The sequence below is a fragment of the Ricinus communis genome, chromosome 2, assembly GCF_019578655.1.
Source record: "Ricinus communis isolate WT05 ecotype wild-type chromosome 2, ASM1957865v1, whole genome shotgun sequence".
NCBI lineage: Eukaryota > Viridiplantae > Streptophyta > Magnoliopsida > Malpighiales > Euphorbiaceae > Ricinus > Ricinus communis.
The window spans coordinates 12,288,400-12,308,645 of NC_063257.1; the positions used below are offsets into that span (position 1 = coordinate 12,288,400).

Here is a 20,246-nt window from a genome sequence, read left to right on the forward strand (position 1 = left end):
ACCTGCGGGAGAGGAATTAATAAAATTGCACTATAAAAGGTTAGCTATTAACCCCTTTAATGGTTAGCCTCTAATTAGTAAAAATGCATACCAAAGAAGAGTAAAGAAGATTAAAGTGTTTAATCTCTTAATTATTAACCTTCTTTAACTCCAACTCTAACTAAACTTTAAAATTAGGCAAAAGGTATCAATAAGTTCTTATATTTTTTGCTATAGTACAATTAAACTCATAAACTTTAAAGTAGTTTAATTACGTCCCTGAAATTTAAAAAGTAGAACAAGTATATTCTTAGAGCTAACTCATTTTTTAACTAATGATAACGGTATTGATTTTTCTTTAATTATTTTTAGCTACTAAAAAACAGAGGTAATACTTCTTCATATACAAAAAAATGAATTGGAAAGAATTAAAATAATTTCTTTTAGCGTTTAAAACTAACTGAATTTCACATCATTGTATGGTGAAATATATGAAATTAGCTTTAAGGATGTAATTGCTTTGTTTTTTAAAATTTAAGGTGTTATTGAACCACTTTGAAATCTACGAGTTTAATTGCAATTTGACCAAAAATTCAACAACTTATCTATACCTTTTGCCTGGATCCTTCTTGACAAACTTTGTCATGCGATTTTAAATTATTCTTAGCATGAAATTATGTAAATAGATTGAAATCCTTGATGTATAACCATCGGTAAATACATTCTCATTAAAAAGTTTGCTATATCAATGTAAACTTTTGCTTTTATTGATACAAGAGTTAAAATTGAGACAATATAAGCTTCAATTTTCACCCAGACACTTAAGTAGTGGCATCAAGAAATGGATAATCAGTATAACCAATAACAGGATCAGGTGTGTAGAATGTTTCTCTGTCATACTGGTTGAGAGGAGCATTAAGCTCAAATCTTCTTGGCAAATCCGGATTAGCAAGGAAAATGCGACCATAAGCAATAAGATCTGCATTGTTCTCTTCCACAGCTTTGTTTCCATCTTCTCTTCTGTAACCCCCACCAACAATAAAGGTTCCTTTAAAAGCCTTTCTCATAGGCAGAAGACTGTATGCACATTCAGTTCTTTCTTCAGCAGTTTCCATTCTTGGTTCAACCATGTGACAGTAAAGAATTTTATAGTCATTCAATGCTTCAGCCATGTAAAGTCCCAATGCTTCAGGATTTGAGTCTCCCGATTCCATATAGTCTCCAAATGGAGACAATTTAATTCCTACTTTATCTGCTCCTATCTCATTCACCACAGCTTCAACTACTTCCAGAGCAAAGCGGCACCGATTCTCTAGATACCCACCATATTTGTCAGTTCTATCATTCACCTGGTCTTTCATAAACTGATCAATTATGTAACCATGAGCCCCATGGATCTCAACTCCATCAAAGCCTGTTAAGCAAAGACAAAAATCAAGATTGTTAATGTTAAAGAGTAGTTAAAAGAAACTGTTTGACCTTCAGGAACTTGACTGCTAGTTAATTTGATCTTGACGATTTACATATCAATTCGATTATTCTAGAACAGAAGGCAATGAAAATTTCACTGAATGATACTTCATGAACAGAAACAGGTGAATTATCTATGCTGGTCAAGCGAATATAGTTGGAGAAAATTGGCTGCAAGGAATCAGAGAAAATAATATAAGCAACTTTTATAAGAACTGAAAAGAAATTGCTGATGGAATCCTTTAAAATCAGTTGCTTTGCTCTTTCTTCTCTTTCTTGTAATACAACTTTGCAATATTCTAACTGCAGTTCTATCTCATATCTAATATAGAGTGACCTAACCATGTTAATTAGCTTGTCTTCCCACCTCCAACAAAAGAATTAAAAGGAAAAAGAAAATATTATGTGCTGTTTAAGATGGCATACCAGCTTCAATTGCATTCCTAGCAGCAAATGTAAACTCATTCACAACTTGAGGAATTTCGTCTGTTTTCAGTCTCCTTGGAGGTGAGAACTGTCCAACTTCATTGCCAGTAGATTGAAGGGTCAAAGGCCTGTCTGTACAAGAAATTGGAGCCTGCCCATTTGGCTGAAACTCTGTGCAGATCATAGGAGAAAGTTAAAGATCCAGAATAAGAAAGGTAACAATTACATTTATTCAAAACTCAAAAGAATAATAAGAATGTAATATTCCAAATGTGGTAATGGACATCACATTCAAACAAATGTAAAGCATGTGAAACTGATGTTTTAACTCTAAGTTGACTCAACTTGGTAGTAAACCAATCGGTCTTTTTCCACCAAGTTAATATGAAATAAGTCAAATAATGAGAAACTGCTGTCGCCTCATTGAAATTAACTAGAGAAAACTTCACTCGACTTTCTTTTTTATTCTTCGGAAAGAGTAGAGGCAGTGGACCTGATATCTCCACCTACAGTTACATATAGGTGTACCATTTGAGCCGATGCTCTATCAATTACATGTTGACTCAACTTTCTTAAAATGAGGGTGTCACTTCTCAAAGTTAATCATAAATTTGTTGCAATACAGCTACAATATGAGCAACATGCATTGGTTAATTCAGAGCAGAATCATAACAAAATTCCTATGTAAAGTGACAAAAAGGAAATACTAAAAGCTACATTGAGCCAAGAGCTGCATACCTATACTTGAAACTCTTCCAACATGCCAAATTAGACAAAAGAAAATACCACCTTTGGCATGAACAGCATCTACAATAGGTTTCCATGCCTCAATTTGTTCTTTTGTCCATATACCAGGAGTGTGAAGATACCTTTAAGAAATGGAAACAAGCTGAAAACATTATGATCAGAATTAACAATTTTGGAAGTGAGTGAAGTTAGAAAAGAACTTTCAAGCTGGAAGGAATACTATAACTAAAGTATTACCCTCGAGAAGTCTCTGAAATTCCTGTAGCTTCAGCTATAGGAAGACCCCCTTCAGTTGTTCTCTGAGAGTAATACAAAAAGGCATGTGGCTGAGGAACATTGTTGTATGATCTCTGCCTGGTTAAGGGTGCCAGAACAATTCTGGAAAAAGAAAAAGTAAAATAAACAGTTATTAAATAGTAATCCAATTTCATCAAACCTCAAACTTTCTATGCCAAAGAAATTACCAGATAGAATCCTCCCTTGCAGTCATATGAATACTGCATCTGAATCAATTAGGACAGCTTAATCAAAATTACACTGCCCGAGTATTTTGTAGAACTGACAAGCAAAATAGCGATAGTATCATAACAGAAAGGAATCAAGAACATCTTAAGCTGTTGCTGTTGGCATTTTCCCTTTCTCAGAGAACAATAGACTTAACATAAATTTTACATTTATATTGAGTAAACAATCCCTCTATGTCCAAGATTTAATATTAGAAAAGAAAATTAACTCTTCGACAGAAGGGTATTGCTGATGATAAAAAAAAATAATTTTTTTATTTTCTTTAAAAAAAAAGGAGCAACTGTTTTGGAATCAAAATAGCACAGCCCAAAGCAAATCATAGAACTAAAGAAGCAACTAACCATATAATCATATACAAAGAAAGCAAAAAAGAAATGGTAATTTTAAGCATGTGGGTACTAACATTACCTATGAGAAAGACTGAAACTCCCCATCTGATATGGACGGAGAAGAGGAATATTAGGAGCCTCAGAGCACATTCTACTGATACTTCTTCTTCTGTCGCCAAAATTGGCAAATTGGTATTCCTACACAAAAAGCACATAATATTTTCTTTTTCCTTTTCTGATTTTACTTCTCATATAATAAAAAATGTGCAAACGCATGGCTAAACAACTAATTGAATATATTTTAAATTTTTTAAAAATAAATTAAAAGCTTTTTTGAGATTTAGTGAACACTAAAGCCGCTAGAAACTAACAGGAACAAACTACCCAAACTCGGGTACAAAGAATGGTAAAGGAAGTTTCTACAAAGAAAAAATGTAAAAGAAAGAAACGAAGAAAAGAGGAGAACGATGAAAAAAAATAAAATAAAATTAGAATTACTATTATAATTATAAATATTATTGTCATTTTAATAGGATAAATAATGGGTAGATTTATAACTCTGAATAAAAGAATTCTTCTGCTTTCTTTATATCTCTCCACTTTTTCTTCCTCTCTAATGATGAGCTCGACTCTTCATTAACTTGATATTTATATAAATGAGGTAAATTCGGACTTTACTCGATTTTAAGTTCGTAAAATAAATTTTATTAAATATGTAACAGTAAATTTTATAATTATAAATAAATTATATACAAAAATAAAATATACATATAAATTCATAAATTAAAATAATTAAATCAAGTTCTTGATAAAGAAGAAAAAAAGAGCTGAACAAATTTCATCAAATTCTATTTCAAACTCGTTCCAAATCTATTTACAATTCGGTCAAGACTAAGAATGCAAACGAGTCGAGCCTAGCTTCATAAGCTTCACATTAAGCATTTTATAAAAATATTTACTCATGTTAATTTATAATAATTCTTATTCTAGTACATTTTCTTTATGAGTTAGACTATAATACATTTAATATTAATTTATAAAGGTGTTACTCTATCTATAAGTTTCATATTAAGCATATTACAAAAATATTTACTTATAAATATATAGACTATAATTTTTAAATATTTTTAATATGAAATATGTGATTGTTTATTCAACGCTAAAATTAAATAGTTTTATAGTAATATCTTTAAGCATTTACATAATATATGTTTGTTTATTCAATACTAAAACTATGTAGTTTTATAGTAAAGCAACATAGTTTATGTTAATTTAAATTAACTATATTATACATAAAATTATATTATTTTCATACATAATTTTTATTTTATCATTATATTTAAATTAATTTATAACAAAAGAATAAATTGGTAAGACATTAATAATAATTAAATTTACACAATTAAATGCCAATTTAATTAACAATATTATTAAACTAGCACTTACATAAGTAACACTAAATTATTTAATTAGAATATTTATAATTAAAAACTTAATTTATTGGTATATATTATTATTTTAATATAATAAAAGTTGAAGTTTTATGATCTATTTATATATTTTTCTTTTCAATTAGAATATATTATATACGTATTTATTTATTAAACTAATATACGAGCTAGCTGTGAGCTCCTTAAACGAGCCAGCTGGCGAGCTCAAACGAGCCGAGTACTACTAAGCTTGAGCTCGGTTCGTTTAATAAACGAAAACTTCACGAACTAGCGAACGAGTATACAAACTTTTACCAAGCCAAGTTTCGAGTAGCTCGCGAGCGGCTCGACTCATTGGTAATCATATTATGAGAAGATTCAAATTATAGTGTTGAAGATAAATAGTTAAATTAGAAATTCAACAAATTTATTTATTATTATTTTCTTTATAATTTTCTATTATTACAACATTCTTTATTTTAAACCTTTTGAAACTCAATCTCATTTAATAGTACATGCATCTATTAAACAAGTTCTTAACGTGTGAAAAATAAAAGGTTAAGAAATTCTTTAAAACGAAATTAAGTATAGGAATGAATGAATAGAACCAAACCCATAAAATTAAGGCCAAAGTTGAGTTTTGCCAAAAAATGAAAAAGGAAATTGTGGGCACAGGAAATTTGGGAAGTTTTTCTTTTCTTTTTTTTCTTTTCAAAAAATGAAATTGGGAAGTTTCAATCTGTCTTGTCCTTTATTTCTTTTAAATTGACGTAATAAAGGGGTAGTTTAGAGATTTTTAACTAATTAATGCATTAAAAAGAATAAAAAAAGTTATAATTTGAGTTCAAGGAACTAAATAATAATCATGATCAAACCTCAGGTTCAAATTAACACAATCTTTTAAGGGTTAATTGCAATTTGCCCCTTGAGATTTGTCATATTACACTTGTTAGTTTCTCACTTTTTAATATTAAATTAAATACAGTTTTACTGTAAGTTAAAATGAAAGCACATAATACCTTTTAATTGACTAACATAACAGATAAATTCCATATTACACTAATTAGTTCCTTTATTTATACTAAATCCCTCATTTAGTTGGTAATAATAAATTGATTCATCATTCTATTAGTTCCTCTGTTAAGAAATAATTATTTATATTTGAATATATATATTTTTAATTAGTCAAATTTAATAACTACAATTAAATTTTTAAAAAATACTTAACCAATTATATTATATTCATTAAATTTTATAATTTAATTGAATTATCTGCATTTCTAGAGATAAATAGGATAATATAAATAAATAAATAGTTATATTAAATAATAATTAAAATGATTATATATTTAAGTTTATAATCCTATTGAGAGATAACCAGTACTAAATACTTTGAAAGAGTAATTAATATTTTTTTAATAATTACTTTAAGGTTTTATATTTTAAACATATTGATATAATGATTGCAAATTTACATTGTCATAATTATTTCAATAAGTTTAATTTATTCAATTAAATGATAAAATTTAATGAATATAATATAATAAGCTAAATATTTATTGAAGAATATTCATTATAGCTACTAAATACAAAAATATTAAATATAGAAAAACATTTGTCAAAATAGGAGAGATGCTTCAGTCAAAATAAACTGAAACTAACAGAAAGATTAATAGAAGAAGAAAGTAGTATATTATTACAATTTACAAGGGATGTAGTATAATAGGGAAAAAGTAAGGGACCAATAGTACAATAAGATAAACCTTAGGGGAGAAATTGTAATTAATTATTTATTTTTTATTTAGTCAATTAGAGAATATTTTTATCCTTTCATTTTAAACTGAACAATAAATCAATTGAAAAACTAAGAAAATTACTATAAGTTTGATTTATTATTTAAAAGTGGGATCCTTTTTAGTATAATATAGAAAACCTCAAAAGATAAAATATGATTATCCCCTTTTTTTAAAGTGCATTAATATGTTCCATCGTGTGTGGATCGGAAATGCCTATTAAATTGATTTGATTAAATTTAATTTTAAAATAAATAACCACTAGTTCTTTGATCCAGTAAGAGAGCTTTATGAAGTTCGGATAAAGGTTACAAATTTGAATCTCCACCTCCAATCTCATCATAAAAAAAAAAAGTAATAATTCGAGTGATTAATAGGTCGAGATTAAAATTGATTTAAGAGTTTATTTTATTTAAATTATAATTTAAGAATGTAACATATTAAAATAAAAGTTAGAAAACTTAATAGGGTTTTCCTCAAAAGTTTGGAGGCTAATACAGGTCTTCCTAGCTTATTCAATTAAGTAGAGATGTTTATAGGATAAGTACAAAGTACTGGTAATTTTATTATTTTATAATTTTTACTATGTGATTTTTTCAAACAAAAAGAGATGTGGTTATAAATAGTATTAAAAAAGTATCTCACAGTTAAAATGTCTTGATTTGTAAAGACCCTACCACTTTTATTTTGATCAACTATTATTATCATATTGTATGTATTTGATAACATGAGTTTAGAGTTTACATTTAGATAATAACTCTTAATTTCATTATTTGACTGTTAAAAGTCATAATTTATGAAGTCATTGATCCGATTAGATCAATTTAACAGTAAAATAATGAAGTTTTTGAGTTGTTAAGCTTTAAATTCATATTATCAAATCCAAAAAATATAATAATGATTATTGATAGGAGGGAAAATGGCTAGATTCTTACCGATCGATACTTCTTAATAGCGAAATACTTTTCTTTTAGCACAATTTTTAGCCATGCACATCTTTTTATCTTAAAAAAGTTACATACTAAAAATCATCAAATAGTGAAACCACGCACTACATTTTTCTATAATTATTCCAGTGATTATTATGCAATATTAAAATTTAACTCGGTTGGCTTTCCTTTTAATCTTCAATTTAGTCTCTAAACTTTAGCCCTTTTTATTTTTTGTCACAAAATGACTTGAATTGCTTAGAATAATCTTAAAAATTCAACTTTCTATGTATAATAATTTATTTGAGATTTCTATTGGTTGTTATAATAGCTTGTTTAGAATTTCTTGTTTAATAAATAGCTTTGTTAATTTTTATTTTATTTTATTTTATTTATCTTTGAAATGCATTTTTAAAACTAAAGAAATAAAAATAAATTCTACAAAAACAATTTCAAAAGGGCTAAAAATGCCCTTTTGGCATTCAACCAATACATGTGTGAATGGAATGAGGAGAATGTTGTAATGCTTATATATGTGAACTCACATTGAACAAGTTGTTCTACCTACACTAACATTGTTATTTTTTGTTACATCAGAAAAAGAAAATAACCATTTATTGATACAGCTGAGGTATAAACTAATAAAGGCATCCATCTTTGCTTTAGTAAAGATTTTCTTATCAGCTATCTGAAAAGAATTAATTTGATAGAATCCAGCCAGAAACTCAAGTACTGGCTTCCAGGAATGGATAATCAGTATAACCAATCACAGGATCAGAAATGTAAAATGTTTCTCTGTTGTACTTGTTTAGAGGTGCATTAAGCTCAAATCTCCTTGGTAAATCTGGATTAGCCAGGAAAAGGCGACCGAAAGCAATGAGATCTGCGCGGTTTTCCGCCACAGCTTTGTTTCCATCTTCCATGTCATAACCCCCAGCAGCAATAAATGTACCCTTAAAAGCCTTTCTCATAGGCAAAAGACTCTGTGGACATTCAGATTTTTCCCCAACTGTTTTCATTCTTGGCTCAACCATGTGGCAGTAAAGTATGCCATATTTGTTCAAGGATTCAACCATGTAAAGTCCCAAGGCTTCAGGATTTGAATCTCCTGATTCCATATAGTTTGCATATGGAGATAATCTAATTCCAACTTTATCGGCTCCTATTTCTTTGACCACAGCTTCAACAACTTCTAAAGCGAAGCGACAACGGTTCTCTAGAGATCCACCATATTGATCTGTTCGGTCATTCACCTGATCTTTCATAAACTGGTCAATTAAGTAGCCATGAGCTCCATGGATCTCAACTCCATCAAAACCTATAGAGCCAAATAAAAAAGAAAAGAACAATAAATAAGTAAGAATATAAAATTGAGAAGGCATTTACAATTCTGAATGATACAGCATGACAGAAACAGGCTGACTATTTATGCCAGTTTGGTGAATCTTATTGGATAAAGTTGGTCCCAAGGAGTTAAAAACAAGATAGAGAAAATATGACAGGACATAAAAATTAAAATGTAGACCAGAAAACAATTAACATCTAATCCACTCAGCTTCTTTCATCAGATTTTTAATTAGGCCTTTTGTCGGAATTTAGCTAGAGTTGCTAAAACTTGACTAGAATCACCAAATTAAAAGACAATTACCCTTTAGGAACAGATGTTAACAAGTTGAAGTTTTGCAACTACAATAACATCAGATGATTAATTCAGTGATAATTGATGTTACTAACCTGACAACTTTTCATAAGAAACATAAAGTACTGACGAAAGCCTTCATACCAAGCCATTACCCTATTGATGGCTTTCATTTTCTTTGCTTGCAAGATGCAAGAGAAACTAAACTTTCATGTTTCTTACTGAAGATGATTTGCCTTAGTCTTAGTTCTCTTTCTCGTAAAAATAATTTTGCAGAAGTTCACAGTGCAATTTTTTATTTCATATCTATTAGAGAGAAAGCTAGCTTATCGAAAACCACAAAATGACTTTTCTACCCCATTGCTTTGCTTTATAAAGAAAGACTACTTACCAGCTTCCATGGCATTCCTTGCGGCAATTCTAAAATCATTCACAATTTGAGGAATTTCATCCGTTCTTAGTCGCCTAGGAGGTGTGAACTGAGCAAGATCAATGCCATTACCTCGAATCTGAGGAGTCAAAGGCTTGTCTGTACAGGATATTGGAGCCTGCCCATTTGGCTGAAAACCTGTACAGTCAACAATAGATGTGAAAAAGGCAAAAAGAAAAAGTTACATGCCAGTAAAACACTTCATAACAATTAGAGCAATTGAAGTGCATGAATTTGAAAAGAATAATTGATTATAGCTAGAAATAGTTAAAAGAGAAAAAAAGGAAATGAACCTCATAGACATATTAGAACAGAAACTCCTTCCAGAAAAATAAGAAAAGCAACCTCATTAAAGGAAGATTCAGAAAAGAAAAAAAATTTCCTATATTAGAAACCAAGGACGGCCTTTATGTCGCTCAGAGAAATTGTGCCGATGATCCCTTGGAATCAAAAACATATTGAGTCGAATTGGATAAACTATCAGAGTTAACGAAAATAAGTCTGCTTCGTGAAGGTTGGAAGGATCACCAACAATCTCGTGAGGTGAGAGAATTTTCTTAGTTCATGCTGTCGCTCACTCGAAATCCACATGCTAGCACTTAAAAATTTTGATATCAACAACTCATTTATTCAGCTAACATAGAAACAAAATTATAGAAATCCATTAGCAAATGTTGTTCATTTGTTCCTGTGTTCTCCCTAAATAGGCAGCACAAGCAAGGTATGTGATTTATCATAAAAGGTAATAAGCTTGAAGACAGTATTCAGGACAAATATACACAGTTGTAGCCAACTCAAAAACTTCAGGACAAAATTAAAGATGGTTCAGTTAATTAATTACGGTATTATAGAAACAGTGATGCCACTCTACACAAACTATACTTCCTCACTGCAAGATTAAATCACTCAATAAATCATAACACAAGCTTTTGACCATATAAAGCATCTAAACAGATGTTTCACCCTATGACAGTCATTCAACTCTTTGAGCAAACCAACGGTTCTTTTCATAGTATACAATAAAACTTAAAGCAAAGTGATTAATGTCAACTCATCAAAATTAGCTGCAGAAAAACTAATTCAATTTTCCTTTCTGTCCTTTTGGTTTCGTCTTGGCATCATACTCATTACCCTATGTGCAATGTACAAATCGAACTAATTCCAATTGGTTGTTAACTCAACTTCCTTGTGTAAAGCTATCAGAGTCACTTAAAGTAAGTATAAAAATGGTTAAACCATAGCTGCTACAGAAAAATAACGTGCACCTATTAATTCAGGCCAGAGACATAATAGAAGCATTTTAATATCAAGTTCATGCAAAGTAACAGCAGCAGCGTGCTATTTAACCAATAGCTGGGGACATGAACATGCCAAATTGTGGTCAATAACATACCAGCATTTGAAACTCGCCCAACATGCCAAATTTGACAAAAGAAGATACCATCTTTGGCGTGGACAGCATCTACTATGGGTTTCCATGCCTCAACTTGTTCTTTGGTCCAAATGCCAGGAGTATCAGGATACCTAAAACAAAAGGAGAGAAGCCAAAAGTGCTATTATCATAATTCAACAATTCCAGAATAAGAAAGAAACTGAAATTTGTGATAATCCCTTTCAAATGAACTAGCCAAGATAAAATTTTACCCTTGAGCAGTATCAGAAACTCCAGTGGCTTCACATATAAGAAGACCTCCTTTGGTGGTTCTCTGAGAGTAATACAAAATAGCATGTGGCTGAGGGACACTGTTGTATGATCTCTGCCTAGTTAATGGTGCCAAAACAACTCTGAAAAATAAATATTAAACCATAAATCAATATCTTAAACCAAAATGACTAGCAAAAAATTATAACTCTGCCCTTGTAACCATCAGAAGATTTAAGAGAAAAACATATCATTAGATCCCTATCAATCCATTATCCCCCAGGTCAGCTTGATCAAAGATTATAAACCTCAAGCAACTAATACAACTTACCAAACAATCCAACTATAAAATCATAGAAAACGTAACACCCAATAGAGATCAATATGCCAACAGGACCATATCATCAAACAAACCCAAAAACATATCAATCTCTATGTCAAACAAACTATAAAGAAAAAAAGAAAATGTGGGTTGTTTGCATAATTACCTATGCGAAAGATTGAAGGTGCCCAACTCGTAAGGGGTAAGAAGAGGAATAGTGGGAGGTTGAGCAGACATGGCAGTGTTGTATGAATGTTGTTCTTCTTTAGTGTCCAAATTCATTTCCTATCTTTTGCTACCAAAACAATAAAAACATAACAGTGAAATTGATAGAAAGTAAATTGAATTTAAACCGTGCAGCTAAGTGGGTATTTAAAAGAATTCATTTCTTTCAGAAAAAGATACGATACAGAGAAAATAAAATAAAAATTATAAAATTAAAAGTAGTATTTTAATTTTATAAAATGTATCTATAAATTAATATAAATTTTTTTTATTATAATTTAGGTTAATTAATAATAATTTTAATTATATAAAATATTAAATTCACTTTCGTTCTGTACAAAGTATAATAAATTTTATGAATGTCAAGATGCAAATTCCAAACAAAAACAAAAATAAAAGACGGAGCCTTCGTGAGTGAACAAGAATAGTCAAAATCCCGCCATTAATAGAAAGGTTCTCGCTCTTTTCACTGACGTATGCGATGACGTATGCTTTCATCTTCTTGTGATTTTGGCCAAATGCATATTTTGGTACCTTAACTTTTCTGATTTGCTGATATGTACCATAAACTTCCACAACCTATTAGACACCTTAGGTTTGTAAATTCAACTACTATTAAACATTTGGAGCATTTCTAAATCATTTTTTATATATGATAGAGTCATCTTTTAAAATAAGACTCTAATACACTTGTAATTCTGTAAATATAAAGTAGAGAATGAGTTTGACTCTCCATATATTTGTAATTTCTATTTTTTTATTGATAAAAATAAAAATAATTAAGATTATTAATCCTTTTAAAAATAAATATAACGTATAAAAATAAAATATAAAGAGTCTATTAGATTTAAATAAATTTTTTTATTTTATTATAAAAATTATTCTCTCTAAAATAAAAAGCACAACTAAAAATGCTTTACATGGATTCATATACATAGCACACATGTTGATTGTGGCAATTCATTTACTTCCAAACCTCATTGTAATTTTTATAAAATATTTAACCTTTTCAATTTTTTTAACTTTATTATTTTTGTATATAGTGTTTATCCATCTGAAAAAAAGCTCTCGATAGATTTTTAAGCAATATGGGTATGGTGAATTTACACCGTAAGTTGTATTTAATAGATATATTCAAGTATTAAAAGACATGTGATAAGGCTGCTGCCGGTGGTTGCACAATTAAAGTTGGCACTACTTCTCGATTAGGTTGCATTAAGGGTCTCATGGATGACTTAACAAAACATATACAATAGAATATTGTTGGTGTGTGATATTTACAAATGATATTATGTCTGATATACTAAGTAAGAGTTAATAAGAAGTTAGAATTGATGAAGGAGTAAACTAGAATATAAGGGTCTCAAACTAAGAGAACTAATATATATATATATATGTGTGTGTGTGTGTGTGTGTGTGTACATTATAAGGTTAGCAATGGCAAAAGTAAAGAAAATAATAGTGTGAGTTTAGATGGAGTGACATTGGCTACATAATATAATTATCTTAGCTCAATCCATCAAAGAGATGAAAATTGTGAGATTATTAGTCATAAGATCAAGGCAAGGGAGACTCAATAAAATTGCCTGGAGGAGTTATGTGATTGAAAAATCCCACTTAGGTTGAAAGAACAAGTTTATTGAATGTTTTTTCTTTAAAAAAAAGAAAAGAAAAAAATTTAGTTTTCTTAGACAGAATGGACGAGTATCATGCACATCTACATAAGTAAACACAAGAAAATTATATGTAAACATCAATTCAAGTGTTTATGATAGAAATTTTAAGTATGAATTATAAATACAAAGAATTTAAGGGTTCAATATTGTACAAAAACTACAAAATGTTAAAATTATTTGAGGATTAAGCAAATATTTTACAAAAATTATGAAGTATTAACAAATATTGAAAAGAAATGCTCAAATTGTGTGAGCTTTTTCGACACCAAGCAAGGTACGAGTCAACATTAGTCCATAATCCAGATGTCAAATAGATTATGAAGATTAAATATTAAGAATTTAGATAGAGCAAATCTAGAAATTATGCCCTTCTTTTTCTTCTTCTTTAATTACTGTCTGCAATAGTCATCTACCAATTCAAGTTCACAAGAGTATAATCAATTAAGTGATCAACTGGCGAGCGGGCACTGAGTTTTGGTCTACATTGAAAAAGAACGAGATGAAAAGTCGAAGCAATTACCCTTTTTGCTAAATAATTAGGACAAGCTTTCCTTCAACCACCCTGAAGATGTGGAGTAAAAATTTCTAATCTTGGGGATGTGTTGGACACTTGCACGATGTATACCTAAAGGCGCACGAATGCAGTCAGTTACGTGCCTTGGAACATTCCTTAAAACCAATTCTTGAAGGTTGATAAGATATTTGATACTCCAAGAAATCCTCCTCAACTTACCATAATAGCCAAGATCTAGTTTTTAAAGACTTGGCATTACTCCCTCAATTGTAGTAATAGTCTCAAGTTCAGAAGAATTGCACAAGAATAAATTTTCAAGCTTGCCAAAGCCTTCAAGAAAATCCATACTTTTCCCATTATAAGCTTTTATAAGACAAAGGATCCTCAAATTACAAAATGCTGCAAGATTTGAGGCTGGGTTCTTTTCTAGACTAGACCAACCCAACCATAATTCTCGGAGTTTCGGAAGAGTGTCGACCCATTCTGGGATTTTCTGTAACTTCCAAAATAATCTGAGTCTACCAAGGCTTGATAGAAAAAATTTCAATGCATCCATTCGAAGGACCTCATGCTTTCTCCCCATCACATGTAAGCTGCGAAGGAGAGGCATGTTTGAATGACAGAGCACAAGTCCACTTCATCTGACTCTTTAACATTTGTAAATTCAAGTTTCACAAGTTGGGTCATACCTCTCACTTGTTCCATAATCTCTCTGTTGGATTCTACACAACCTAAAACTTGCAGGTTCTTCAAAGAACTTATATTTGAGTGCACTTGAACACCAGATATCTAGTCGAAATCAGGAAATCTTTTCTAATGATAAATGCCAGCTAAAAGATGCCGCAAGTACTACAACTTCACAATCTCTTTTGGAAAAGCCCCAATGTTAGTTTGTTCAATATTTAATGTTTCAAGGTTTTGTAATCTTCCAATTGATTTTGGCAGCTACTTGACTAATGTTCCTTTCAAGCTCAAGTATCTTAAATTAAACAAAGTGACTATGTCATTAGGTAAGTTTTCAATGGCAGCATCTTCTAGATCCAACACCCTCAAAAGCTTAAAGCCAGATGTCAATTTATCCAAGGAAAATGGATTGAGTGCATCAGTAACAAACAAAAAGAAAGAGCGAAGCTGTGACATACCCTTGTAAAGATTAATTTCTTTAGCACTTACTTGAAATGACAGACGATGCGTTATGCCTTCTTCCCTTGCTTCTACTCTTTGTTCATCATATACAGTACAAAATTTCTCTTCTTCTGATATCGAAAAAGCAATTTTCCATAGCAGATCATGCATCTTGCATGCTATTGGGAGTCCAAATATGCTCCTACCTATAGCTTGAAGCATACTTCGGCGGATGAGTTCTAAGAGGTATTCTTGAGCAACCTCTTTCCGGTGTAATCCATATCACCTGTTCTATGAACCCCTCTGCCACCCATAACCTGATGAGTCTATTCCGTCTAATTTCATAATCCTCAGGGAATAAACAACAATACAAAAAACATCGCTTGAGTCTATATGGCAAATTGTTGTAACTCAGTAATAAGATGGTTTTTACTGCTTCAAGCCTTGGATTGTTGTGCAACTCCCAACTAATGCTATTTCCAACCATCTTCCATTCTAATTCTGAGCTTTTGGCCGATAGTAGACCACCCAATGACACGATTGCTAGTGGTAGTCCTTGGCATTTTGCCACAATCTCCTTGGCTAAATCTTCCAGCTCTAAGGGGAAGATGTTACTATTCCTTGAGAAGGCTTTCATGCAAAATAGGGACCACGCTTTTTCTTCTCCAAGTGGAAAAATATGATGGATAATATTTCCAACTTTAGAAGCTATATGTTCATCCCTAGTTGTGAGCATGATTCGACTACCAGGTTGGCCATTTGAAAGTGAAACTTTAATTTCATTCCAAAGATTTAGACTCCAAACATCATCCACAACGATTATATACCTGTTGAAATTCAATCTCAAATTTATGGCATAATTGATTCTTCATTTTCTATTTGGACTGATTTTCCAATCTGCTTTATAGTTTGACCGACTTATGCATTTGACAATACTTCAGGGAATAATAACAATAACAACAACAACAACAACAACAACAATAATAATAATAATAATAATAATAATAATAATAATAATAATAATAAATGTAAGAAATTATTATACATTTTTAGGGGTAATACAAATTTAAGTTTTAAATAAGAATTAACTTTTCTAAGTTATTGACAATTTGCAAAAGAAGGTTCTTTTCGAATAGCATAGTCAAAATATAGTGTCAAAACAAGCAAATGTAACTAAATAGAGTTAGCTCTAGTAAATATGCTAGTAGATGTTTCTAATTTGGTGAAATTTTTTAATTAAATTATGCTATTTTGAAATCCGATAGTGATTATTCTTTTCAAGTGCATATTTAGTTTTTAAATAAAAATGAGAATTGCCTAATAAAAAGATCTAGCAGGCAAAGCTAGTAAATAAAATGGATATTATAATTAATCTATCTATAATCTATATATCTATAATCTATATATCTATAATATATTAAAAGTATTAATGTAAGAATTTTTTAACGGACTAAAATATCAGTAATTATTAATTTTTCTAATTCTATATGTAATTAATTTAATTTTTTAATCCTAATAAAATTAATTAGCAAATAATCTAATTGAATCATATAATCTTATTAAAATTTCATTTACCTTCCAAATTCTATAAGAATATTATATCACAATATAAGAATACTGTAAAATTTAAATGTTTAATGATTTCATATAAAATTATTTAAAATCTAATTATTCATTAAATCTGTAAAGTATATAATATGAATTCCTACTATATAATAAAGAAAAATATTCATAAAATAGTTAAATATTTTTAATAAATATTATATTATATATTAATTTATCAAATATAATCTATATTATAATTTTTATAATAACAATAATTTACGTGCGTAGTGAGAAATACTAGTTGTTAAAAATAGACAAAGTCAGAAGTTTAATTTAACAAATCTCAGAGACAGTAGAGTATTTAAATTTAAAAAATCAGCATTGGTACTGTACCTCTTGGAGTCGAGGTAGTTGAGAAGCATAAGTACCAGCTGTCTGTAGTTCATGCTGCTCAGCTCCAAGGGAATTGTTTCCACTGCATAATCAAGCTTCTGAATAATTCCTCGAGGACATAAGTTTGGGAGACTGTGATCCAAGCACATCAGTCAAAGTAAAGCTTTACAGTTTGGGAGTCATAGGCCTTAGCAACTAGAGTTGTTTTTCCAGAGCCCCCCCATTCCCACAACTGAAATAGTTTCCCGCTGCTGTTCTCCATTTGTCAACCAACCAACTAGTAGTTCCCTTTCATCTTCCATTCCCACAAGTTCATCATCACTAAGAAACAATGGTGATTCTACATGGATCACCGCTCTATAATTCTCGCTACAACTTGAGGCTTCTGTATGATCAACACCATTACCGTTGATTTCTTTCAGGTATGGACTTGACCAGACTTTTGATCTTTTGCAGCCTGCACAACTTGATGCCTTTCCCAAAGATATTGGGGGAAGCCAATGGCTCTGTACAAAATTTTTGTGAATCTTTTCCTACAATGTCGCTTGTTTGTGAGATACACGAACTCATCAATGATGTCTTCAACATCATAGACCAAGTCTCCTACCCTAGCTACCCATGTTTTCTCTCCTTCTGTTTGAGACCTTTTCCTATCTGTATCCTCTAGAAAGGATCTCATGATCAATAACTCACGCTGGATTTCTTCTATTTCGTCACGAGCTCTTCCTAACAAGGTTGCTTCATTTTCGATTAAAGAAGCTATATTGGCAGCCAAGAAATCTGTTGGAACTGCTGCCATGCTTTTCTCACTCTACTTGTCATCTTCCATGGTCGTTCACTCTTCCGGTTGTTGCATGTTTACAGGAGAAGCTTATCAGCAGATAAAAACAACTTGCCGGCCTGCATTAGACAAAAGAGAACAACTTTCAGTTCGTACACAGTAGGTAAGCAGTAGATACATTTGACCACAAAAATCACAATTTTGAATTCAGACCAAAGATGCTCAAGAAAAAACAACTCAAAGTTGGGTAGGACAGTAGGTGAGCAGTAGCCATCAAGCTTCTCTTATTTATTCTTAATGATACATCAAATTGAGAATATACATCAAGAAGACGAACCCAATGGCATCCCATACACCAATTTTGGCACTTTGCTTATGTATTTTTCTTTGAGAATATTCATAGCAGAGCTTTGTTAGAGTTAGATGAGGCTGGTTCAGGTACTATGCGTCATTCTTACAAAAATTCTTCCATTTTTGCCAATTTCATTGTTATTCATTAATCCTACTTGCCAAGAGACTTAACGTAATTATATAAATTACCATGTTTAAATAATAAACAACAATAGTAATAGATATAATAACTTATTATGTAAATACTTATGTATTGATTAATTATATCGCCAGTGCAATTATAATTACTTTAAAAAGGTACATTAGACAATTTCTTCTCATGCCAAGCTAATTAGAAAAGTAACTAAAATTGAAATTTTCATATTAATGATATCTAATAATCGGTGAATTCTAGAATGCCGCACTTATAATAACTTTTTAATATCTTTATGTAATTATTGATTAAAAATTATAAATTGAATTAAATTTATATAAGATATTTTAATATGTAAGTTTTATATAAATTACATAATAAAATATCTTTATATAAATTTCTCATAAAAAAAAGCTTTTTATATAAACTAATATAAAATTTTATAAATTTTTTTCTATAAATATATAAAGGTATTGAAGAATCACTATAACTACAGTACTCTAGAATTTACTCTAGTGATAATCTGATTAAAAATTAACATGTAAAAATAGAATAAAAAAATAAAAGAAAAAAACCATACCTATTAATTCCTTACTGATAATAAAATATAATTATTTCCATAAATGTTTCTTAAAAAATTCAAATTAAACTATAAATGTTTTCTCTTAATTAAACTATAAATGTTTCTTAAAAAATTCAATTAAATTCAGATAAATAAGAGGGTTAATATTTCCATAAATAATAGAGCTGATGAAATAGTATCTAGTAATAAAATGACGCATGCCCTATCTCTCTTTTCTCTATTTCTATATATTTTTTATTTGATTATGAAAACACAAAAAATATAATGCAGGAGTAATTCCATTTTTAAGGAGCAAAGAAATTAATTAATATTTTTATCAGCTTAAAAGGAAAAAAGTATTTCATCAACTTGTCCAAAAGTTTACCAAGAAAGCTTTTCTGAGTTTGATTTGCTTAAATCAAGAAATTAATCTTTGCTGTTGCTTCTTATTCTTCAGAGATTATTTGAAATAAGGAAAAAAGATAAAACAAAATGTAATAAAATTTGATATAATAAGAAAAAGAAATAAAATGACCTACTTATCTTCTACTGCTACTTATTTTCTTCATAATCAAAACATTGAAGGTATGTTATAGGCTACTGCAACAGCAAAGAATCACATAGTTTCTAAAGTGGCAGACTTCTACTTAGAATTCAAATTACCAACGCAGATGCAATTCTGTAAGGTTATGAAGAGTATGAAACCATTCTGGGATTTTCTCAGGCCTCCCAACCAAACTGAGCCTCCTAAGGGTTGGTGGAGATGATATCAGTGCATCTGTTCGAAGGACCTCATGGTTTCATCCCATCACAGAGAGAGGCATATTAAGAATGGCAGAGCACAAGTCAACTTTATCTGACTCTTTTAACATTTGAAAGTTGAAGTTTTACAAGTTTCTTCGTACTTCTCACTTGTTTCATCTTCTCTCACTGTTAGACTCTGCACAACTTAGAACGGTAAATTGGTCTACTGATATCAAATCTTTGGACTTAATATTAAATTGGTACTAATATTTTAAATTTATTCTTTTTAATACCAGTATTTTATTTCTGTTTCAACGGTCTATTTTTGTTAATGCGGTATTGAAAATAAAATATTCTTAATTGATTCGTTGAATTAGCAATGTCAGCTTACTAATAATTTATCCTACTAAACATATGGAGCTTACTTTCAAATGCATAATTTAAAAAAAAAAAAAAGGGCTTCACATGCTTAGTATGAAAGGTTATTAGCGAGTTGACATTAAGATCGAAAAAGCGTTAAGCACCCTAAATTAAAA

The 20,246-nt window shown here is 30.1% G+C and overlaps 2 protein-coding genes and 1 pseudogene across 2 annotated transcripts; all 3 read right to left on the reverse strand.

The window, feature by feature from the left end:
• Positions 1-679: 679 nt before the first annotated feature.
• On the reverse strand, positions 680-4,031 carry LOC8263249 (12-oxophytodienoate reductase 1-like). The gene is made up of 5 exons (XM_015723687.3): positions 3,556-4,031; positions 2,860-3,000; positions 2,614-2,744; positions 1,876-2,046; positions 680-1,393 (listed from the first exon to the last, which is right to left on the reverse strand). Exons 1-5 carry the CDS (start codon positions 3,624-3,626, stop codon positions 801-803), a joined length of 1,107 nt encoding a protein of 368 aa, XP_015579173.3. The 5' UTR covers positions 3,627-4,031; the 3' UTR covers positions 680-800.
• Positions 4,032-8,135: 4,104 nt separating this feature from the next.
• On the reverse strand, positions 8,136-12,033 carry LOC8263248 (12-oxophytodienoate reductase 2). The gene is made up of 5 exons (XM_048371387.1): positions 11,828-12,033; positions 11,342-11,482; positions 11,091-11,221; positions 9,659-9,835; positions 8,136-8,946 (listed from the first exon to the last, which is right to left on the reverse strand). The coding sequence occupies exons 1-5, from the start codon at positions 11,941-11,943 to the stop codon at positions 8,354-8,356; spliced, it is 1,158 nt and encodes a 385-aa protein (XP_048227344.1). The 5' UTR covers positions 11,944-12,033; the 3' UTR covers positions 8,136-8,353.
• A 1,717-nt stretch (positions 12,034-13,750) lies between these two features.
• Positions 13,751-18,106, reverse strand: LOC8263245 (annotated as a pseudogene).
• Between the last annotated feature and the right edge of the window lie 2,140 nt (positions 18,107-20,246).